This window comes from Leucoraja erinacea, chromosome 3, assembly GCF_028641065.1.
Source record: "Leucoraja erinacea ecotype New England chromosome 3, Leri_hhj_1, whole genome shotgun sequence".
NCBI classification, from domain to species: Eukaryota; Metazoa; Chordata; class Chondrichthyes; order Rajiformes; family Rajidae; genus Leucoraja; species Leucoraja erinaceus.
Window position 1 is genome coordinate 80,586,022 of NC_073379.1, and position 9,019 is coordinate 80,595,040.

The following is a 9,019-nucleotide window of genomic DNA, read 5'->3' on the forward strand; positions in this document are numbered from 1 at the left end:
TGACAGATGGGGTTGATGGAGTGAAAGGTGAGGATCCTGTGGACTCTTGTTGTAGCACCTGGGAGGAGGGAGGAGGGGGGGGGAGCTGAAATAGGAACACAGAGACAAGATTAAGGGCTCCATCCACAATAGCAGGGGAGGAAAGACAAGTTTACTGAAGAAAAAGGACACCTTGTGTGGAAAGCCTCATCTTGGGAGCCTCTGAGTGATATTGTACATGGTTAGCCTACAGATTAGGTATTATATGGGGCTGATCTGTGACCTGCAAATGCATCAGAAACGTTGACTTTGTTTTAGATACCTGACGTACTGGGCCTATCCCGTATTTTTTTTAATATTTCTAGATTTACCATGACAATTTCGGCCTCCAGTCTACTGGGGGCATTGCTGTATTTTTTTGTTCCTATGTTGAAAGAGGAAGTCTGCTTGTCGCAACACTGGCTGAAAGGTTAATTGAGTGGGAGGCGGTTTGAATTCAGTGGAGCGAAAGGCAGTGCAACTTGAAGCGCCGGCTGATGTCGAAAAGGAAAGCGGAAGATATCCTGTCGTGTTGTCCCGTCAGCAAACGCTTCATCTCGTTGTTCGTGGATTACAAGAGCGTTGAGCCGCTGCCCAGCCCCGAGCGCAGCGCCAAGAGGAAAGTGCAGGCGGCCGAGCTGGATCCGGGTCGGTTGCCGTCTGAGTGCAAGCGTGCGGAGGGAGCGAGGCACGGCCCGAGCCCCAGGGCCAGGGCCAGGGACAGGGACCGGGGCGGTGGCGGCGCCCGGCCGCAGGGCATGCAGCAGCAGGCGGCTGCTCTCCAGCACCGCTCCACCAGCGCCGCTCCCACCCGCGCTGCACCGCCGCCGGTGAGTCGCGCTCGCAAACCCTTCTACTCTAGCCTGGGTCTGAAGAAGGGTCTCGGCCCGAAACGTTGCCTATTTCATCGCTCCATAGATGCTGCCTCATCCGCTGAGTTTCTCCAGCATTTGTGTCCACCTTCGATTCTCCAGCATCTGCAGTTCCTTCTGAAATGCTTTAGGCAGATGTTGCTTTACAAAGTTAGACACAAAAAGCTGGAGTAACTCAGCGGGACAGGCCGCATCTCTGAGAAGAAGGAATAGGTAACGTTTCGGGTCGAGACCCTTCTTCAGACACAGCTTTTTGTGTCATATCTTCGGTTTAAACCAGCATCTGCAGTTCCTTCTTACTAATATTGGGGTTTGGCTGAAATGACTTTTGATATTGTCGCAGAATGGAATTGATGAAACGTTTCGGATGCATATTAAGAGATTGGTGTACACTTAAGGAATCGGTCATTTTTTTTCAGTGCCATGTTTGGGGGGGGCAAACCGGTCCTAATCATTATTGTATGACATCGGGGGAAGTGTATGTCTATTATTTCAATGAACAGACCGATGGAAAGGCAAAACACTTTAATTCTTTCATTCAAAACAGCCATTTGATCAATAAAAGAGTACATTTTGCATGGGAGAAATGGTTGGCTTGTATGTCCCATCTTCACAGGTTGCAGCATGACTAGTTTCACTGAGCGAGCACATTTCTCCATGATTTAGTCATAGAGTGATACATTGTGGAAACAGACCCTTCGGCCCAACTTGCCCACACTGGCCAACTTGTCCCAGCTACAAAGGTACACAAAAATGCTGGAGAAACTCAGCGGGTGCAGCAGCATCTATGGAGTGAAGGAAATAGGCAACGTTTCGGGCTGAAACCCTTCTTCAGACTGATGGGGAGTGGTGGGGAGAAGAAAGGAAAAAGGAGGAGGAGCCCGAGGGCTGAAGGATGGGAGGAGACAGCAAGGGCTAACAAAATTAGGAGAATTCAATGTTCATGCCCGCAGGATGCAGATACCCCAAGCGGAATATGAGGTGCTGTTCCTCCAATTTCCAGTGTTGCTCGCTCTGACCATGGAGGAGGCCCAGGACAGAGAGGTCGGATGTGGAATGGGAGGGGGAGTTGAAGTGCTGAGCCATCGGGAGGTCAGATTGGTTATTGCGGACCGAGCGGAGGTGTTCAGCGAAACGATCCCAGCTACACTCGTCCCTCCTGCCCACGTTTGCTCTATATCCCTCCAAACTGTCCTATCCATGTACCTGTCTAACTATTTCTTAAACGTTGGGAAAGTCCCTGCCTCAACTATCTCCTCTGGCAGCTTATTCCCAGAGGTTCCCAGAAATGTTAATGCATTTCCTTGTCTCTGTACTGTACACTGACAATGACAATTAAAATTGAATCTGAATCTGAATTGTTCCATATACCCACCATCGTTGTGTGATAAAGTTACCCCTCAGATTCCTATTATATCTTTTCCCCTTTACTTTTAACCTATGTCCTCTGGTCTGCGATTCATCTACTCTGGGCAAAAGACTGCATCTACCCAATCTATTCTCACGATTTTATACACCTCTATAGGATCACCCCTCATCCTCCGGCGCTCCAAGGAATAGAGTTCCAGCCTACTCAAGGTTCAGACCCTTTTTTCCTGGCAACATCCTCGTAAATCTTCTCTGTCCCCTTTCTAGTCAAACACTTTCCATCTGGGAGCTCATTGCAGAATTGTGTATAGTGTACAATTCCACTAGGAGTCATTGTGGGAACTTGCTGTGTGAAAATGTACTGCCATGTTTCCAACCACACAACAATGTTTGCACTTTAAAAGTATTCAATTGCCTGTCTCACTAAGGAAGTTCTTCAGGGTCATGAATGGCTTGGTTGCCACTACAATTCTAAGATGGCCAGTGAAGCCAAAAATGGGATCCACAGCCTCTGCCATAGGAAAGAGGTACTTTGTGTGATATGTTGAAGGAGAGGGTAGTTTGGGAAGCAGTGCACTCCTGCTGCTATTTATGCTGGGCTCCTATATGCTCCCCTCAAATGATACACCTTATTCTAGTGTCAGTCTATCATCCTGCATCCTAACCAATATCCCTGAGCCTCCAGCTGCCTGGCCTCAACAGATTGTGGTGTTTCCGTGCTCAGCCATGCAACCCACTAGCTGTGTATGCAGGAGTTAAAATATAGCCTTTTAATCCATGGAACCTCTGCTCGCACTAATCCTTTTTTCCCCCCAAGAGATCTCCAATCCTGTTGCATTGGCTACTGCCAAAGCTGATAAACACTTTATTGGTTTTAACAGTAAAACACTTCAGGAATATTGAGATCACTTCTGTATGAGTACAGTCATTAATTCCTTTTTCAGTGGCATATCAACCCAAGCCATACATTTGCAGAAGCCTGGAACCAGTATTTTGTTATGCCGGTATGTGCCGATATGGTGTGCTGGCACCTCAAAATAGTTTTAAACCATATATTCTCTTTTTCAGACATTTAATTTGATTTTATACTTTTTTGTTCTTAGTTTAATTTAAGTGGATTGGACACAAAATCAAAATGGAGTGGGGGATATATTGATGGAAAATAATCATTGATAAAGTGAGCTCAATTTTTAATTGGTGCTTACCGGCATTTTTTTGTCCACATAAAAAGCATTGCCTCGGATTATTCAGGTCAAGGCTGATGGAAAATTTACTTTCGAGTAATTAAATAGATCGGGAATAAAAAATTTGTGTCATCCAGCTGGATTTCTTTAAAAAACAATCTGGATTAATGAATGTCCTCTGCACCCTTTCCAAAGCCTCCATAGCCTTCCTGGAATGGGGCTGGAGCTGCATGCGATACTCAAAATGCAGCCTAACTAAAGTCCTATAAAATGGCATCATGTCTTCCTGACTTTTACACTCAGTGCCCCAACCTATGAAAGCAAGCATGCCATATGCCTTCTTTACCACTCTATCTACTTGTGTTGCCACTTTCAGGGAGTTCTGAGTTTGGACCCACTTTGTACACCAATGCATTACTTGTATATTTTCCACTTACATTTGACCACCGCAGAACGCATCACCCTCACACTTGCTCGGCTTAAACAACATCTACCATTTTTCTGTCCATTTCTGTAGCTGAACTCTATCCCGCTGTACACTTTGACAGCCTTCCACACAGTCTTCAACCCCAACAATCTTGGTGTCATCTGCAAATATACTTACCGACTCATTTATGTCCGTCATGTATGTATATTACAAAGACCAGAGGTCCCAGCACAGATCCCTGCAGACCACCACTGGCCGCATACCTCCAGACTGACTATTATCTTTCCACCACAACCATATAATAACCATATAACAATTACAGCACGGAAACAGGCAATCTCGGCCCTACAAGTCTGTCCCAAACAACTTTTTTCCGTTAGTCCCACCTGCCTGCACTCATACCATAACCCTCCGTTCTCTTCTCATCCATATGCCTATCCAAATTATTTTTAAATGATACCAACGAACCTGCCGCCACCACTTCCACTGGAAGCTCATTCCACACCGCTACCACTCTCTACAACCTTCTGTCTTCTATCAGTAAGCCAGTTCTGAATCCCTTCTTCTAATCTTCTGGATCAGCCTGCGATTAGAGACATTATCAAATGCCTTATTAAAATCCATGTGAACAGCATCCACCGTCCTACCCTTATAGATCACCTTTGTCACCTCCTACAAAAAGTGGATCAATATAGTAAGCCGAGAAGAAAATCCAACATCTTTGCCCGGTCTTGTCTATATGTGATTCTACTCCCATAAATGTTAATTCTTAATTGCCTGCAATTGTAAAAAAAAAAAATAATTAGCGATGAGAAGTAAGCATCACACATTGGCAGAAAAACGTACATCTTGAGAATGAATAGAAAACAGAGGCACAATGGGTAAAGTGCAAGAATGTAATAATAAGTGATTCAGTAACAAGAGAGAGAGACAATATAGTGTATAGAGAGACAATATAGTGTATTGCCTTCTTGAAGACTGCGTATCAAGGTAAGGGTTAAGGCCCTGCTGCAGCAAAATGCGGAAGAGCCAAAAATAGTGGTGCATGTTGGAGCCATCAGTATAGATAATGAAATTGGTGAGTACTGCAGTAGGTGTTAAGTAGCTAAGAAGTAGGCTCCAAGAATTAATGTTTTTTGGATCTGAGTTAAACCCATGCACTACTGGGAATAGAAATTATCAGGTTACCATATAGCTGGCAATGTGGAACAAGATGGAAGTTTTGAATTCTTTGAAGATTGGTATCATTTGTGTGGCAAGATGGATCTGTTCAAAATGAATAGGCCAAGGCATTGTATTTGGATGATCAGTGTTTCGTATTTGTAAGCTGGGCCTTGCATTCTTTTAAAATAATGTGTATTATTTTCCTCCTAGAATGCATCATGGAATGAAGTGTCTTGTGAGTACAATTCATTTCAGTTTTGGAGAGTTCCGTTGCCTAAAATTGAGATAGCTGAGGTCGAAGGTGTTCGGGAAATGAAGATACCCGAAGAAATGAATTGTGACGTTCCAGAAGAGGCTGCAGAAATGGAGGTGGAGCTCCAAAACTGAGATTGTCATGAAATGTTTTAAAATAAAATTGTTTCCATACATTGTAATGCTAAGAGTTTTCCCTAGGGAAAAGGAGAGGATGCCATAGGCACCTTATGTTTTTTGTAAAAATGTTCATTCTTATGACTGACAAACTGTTTTTGTGTACAGCATGTCTTGTGCTTCACGAGGTTAAGGGAAAATATTAACGGAATTCAAGCTTTTAAAGGAATTGTACTGTGCAAGGATAAATGTAAATCTGCTGTCAAATTATATATATAAATGCGTTTTCGTATCTGATTCAGAAATTGAAATGATTGGAGTTATAGATTTCATTTCCATGACACCTTGTCCAGGAAAACAGCAGACTTCAGACTGTCAGTAGGATTTATTGATGTTAGTTTTAAATTGCTGTTGAAACACTGATACTAAAACAAATGCAAGAATCGGTATATCGTTTCTTGGTGTATCATGTATCGGTGTAGCATTTGAATTTTTAAGACTCCCTCCCCCATTGATCTTTTCTTATTCCTTTTTTTTTCTAGTTTTGACACTGGCATCCTCCAGCATCTCATCCAAATATCCATTTTCATATTTGAGCCTTGGTTGATTCCTGATGATGCAACAAATCCGAGAATGTTAAACTGACGTTAAACTTTGAACCAACAGTTTAAAGAGAATGTTTTGGGAGAGTACTTTTTGTTCAAAATATCTTTACATAAATGTTTGAATTCTTGTGATACCAGAATGCACCAATATAATTTTTTTTCATCTTGAATATATCCGCCACTCTGCATTCTTAAAACAACTTCATCAGAAACAATCGGCTCAACCCATGAGAACCCTGGGATCTCACGGGAATCATCTAATAGGCTGGCATTGCAATTTAGACACCAGATGGGTGGCTCCAAGGTAATTCTACATGCTCTGTAGAATTGTGCTGGTGGATGTGTGGGTGAAATCTTCTTTATGTCAATGGAGCTACTAAGGAATGTTTGCCACAACTAGTATGCAAATTAACATTTTTTAAACTTTTTTTCATGAGGTCTTTAATGTACACAAAAGATAGAATTTGAACAAAAACTAATTTCCCTTCCTCACGCCTCAGAAACATATGTTGCCAGACATACAACTAATTATTTTGTCAAAGTGCTTAAGAATAATAGAACATACTTGGAGGCGGAGAAGTCTATTTTTGAGTTGTGTGTGTGTGACAAAATGCAAGTACAATAATTTATTTTTCAGTATATTCAAATTACAAATTGGAAAATTTGTTCTTTTGAATTTCTACTAAAATAATTCCTCGTGTTTGAAGTCTTATTTGCCAAAATATTTTAATGTTTGTTTGTTATCCTTTTCTCCATGCAACCCCCCTCCATCCCACCTCAAACTTTTGTATGAAGGGAGCTTGGATTCGGAATCAAATTCATTATTCCATAGATTTTTTTTAAAAAAGGAAAGTAGGTCATTTGATTCAATCACATTGGAATAATAATTTCCTTTGAAGAATTAATTCAATTTAAAGCATACTATTTTGTTGTATGGCAACGAGATAAAAAACTAATAAAACTGCCAATCTTCAATTACAACAGAAACATTTTTTACATCTTTTTTTAAATGCCTAAAGCTCAATGACTAAAGCACTTGGCAAATGGAAGCCTAGCTATATGCTCTTTAATAATTGTAATTCCTAGCTGAAACAAAATGCTTGTTATTTTGATAAATTTACTGTGTAATACACGTTCTATCCCAGTTTTAACTAAGTTTGTCCCAACATGCAAGAGGTCAGAAACCACTAAAATCAACATAGATAGTAAACTATCAGAATAATCTGCAGTGACTGTGATCATTTTATGTTAGTGATGGAAATGTGAGTGCTTTATCTGTTCTAGAAATGATCGGTTTAATTTGCATTTAAAAAAAATCTGAACAAAAACAAATCTGTTTTGCCCTACTGACATGTTTGCAGTGCTACGCCACTGTTTTTCATTTACTCATTTAATTTCTTTATAAATGCAGTGATAACTCGGGCATTTCAGATTCTGATAAGTGAACTTTATATCTTTCCAATTTTTAGTATTGTTAGTATGTTCAGTTTTGTACCCTTTTGGGGCTGTGTTTTGAAAATAAAATCTTGAACATTATAAGTTTTTAATTAGTTGTTCTCAAGTCTAATTTATTTTAAATGTTTTACATTTCCTAGTTTTACTTAAATCACATAAAGACAGGGAGATACAAGGGACATTAGTATACATTTCATTATTTCATTATTTAAAATGTAATAGTAATAGAGATAAGTCTTTGGACAGCGAATGTGCATTCACTGAAGTACATTTCAGATGTATCTGCCCAATATACTAACTAAGTACTGCATACTCTCTGGAATTTGGTACCTTGACAATCTTTGAAAGTGAGACTACCATGATTTGAATACTTTTTAGACGTGACAATTTAGCTGAGACCCATGAGAAGAGACCATGAAGAAGGGTCTCAACCCGAAAGGTTACCTATTTAAAAGAGTCAAGAGACTCTCCATAGATGCTGCCTCACCTGCCAAGTTTCTCCAGCATTTTGTGACTATCTTTGCTTTTTCCAGGATCTGCAGTTCTTTCTTAAACATGAGATTGTCAAATCCTTTAGTCACTTAAGGATTTTGCACACTTTTATAAGTGATGAGACCCCTTCAACATTTTAATTGTGATTATTTATTTGATGACATGGTTTCTGTGGAGAAAGTCTTCTCATAATGTAATCACATACAAGAGTGATAGCCTTAAGACATTTTATTCTGATGTTGGTTCACCAGATGTGCATGCAATTGTAAATCAGGTAGTTGCCCCAGAGTTAACACCAGCTTAACCACAGTTTACAGATTAAACTTTTGCAATTATCATAGGAAAGGGACCTGGATTAAAATTATAAATATGGCTAAGTGATTCAATTTTAACAGTTTGTTTAACAGTGTTTATTAAATATGTTGCATCAATGGATGCAAAGTATGGGATGAATCCAACTCTAGATATTGGCCATTATTATAGTAAGTGGCAGAAATAACTAGTGTGTGCACTATAATAAAGCCCTTACAGTCAGAAACACAGAACAAGAAGTGGGCCATTCAACACCTTGAGCCGTCATACCATTCAACAACATTATGACTGATACAACCTTTTTGAATAGTTTTCCAATGCTTTGGTACTTCTCCAGAAGCTAAGGATTTCTTAGCTGAAATATTATAATGAATGCATTCATTATCTCTGGAGTCACTTTTAAGATATAAGCCATCTGGTTTAGGGGACTTAGCCCGGTTAGTTGTGCAATATTAACTCTCTGGTGACAGTCTTTAATACCTCCCATGGCATCTTCTAAGGCTAGATTGTCTCATTGATCAATTCATCCCTTGTTAGTAGAGTGACCCCACCATCTTCTTTCCTACCGTAGTACCTGTCCTTCCTGTGAGTCAAATATCCTTGAAGTTCCAAGCTTTAATCTGCTTGAAACTAGTCTACAGAAATGCTACCAAAGCAAACTTGTTTATTTCCGTTTGGGCTGTTGACTTATTGATTTTGTTTTGGATACTATGGGTATTTTGATATGTGACCTTTTGTTACCTATCCTCGCTT

General features: G+C 40.4%; 1 protein-coding gene across 3 annotated transcripts; it reads left to right on the forward strand.

Annotated features, from left to right (window-relative positions):
* Nucleotides 1-344: 344 nt before the first annotated feature.
* LOC129695769 (uncharacterized protein C9orf40 homolog) lies at nucleotides 345-6,843 on the forward strand. Of its 3 annotated transcripts, none has more exons than XM_055633066.1 (3): nucleotides 345-848; nucleotides 5,244-5,268; nucleotides 5,945-6,843. In XM_055633066.1, exons 1-3 carry the CDS (start codon nucleotides 516-518, stop codon nucleotides 6,007-6,009), a joined length of 423 nt encoding a protein of 140 aa, XP_055489041.1. In that variant the 5' UTR covers nucleotides 345-515; the 3' UTR covers nucleotides 6,010-6,843. The 3 variants fall into 3 exon arrangements, with proteins under 3 accessions (XP_055489041.1, XP_055489040.1, XP_055489039.1); XM_055633065.1 differs by having other exon boundaries at nucleotides 346-848; nucleotides 5,244-5,402; XM_055633064.1 differs by having other exon boundaries at nucleotides 346-848; nucleotides 5,244-6,843.
* Nucleotides 6,844-9,019: the final 2,176 nt, after the last annotated feature.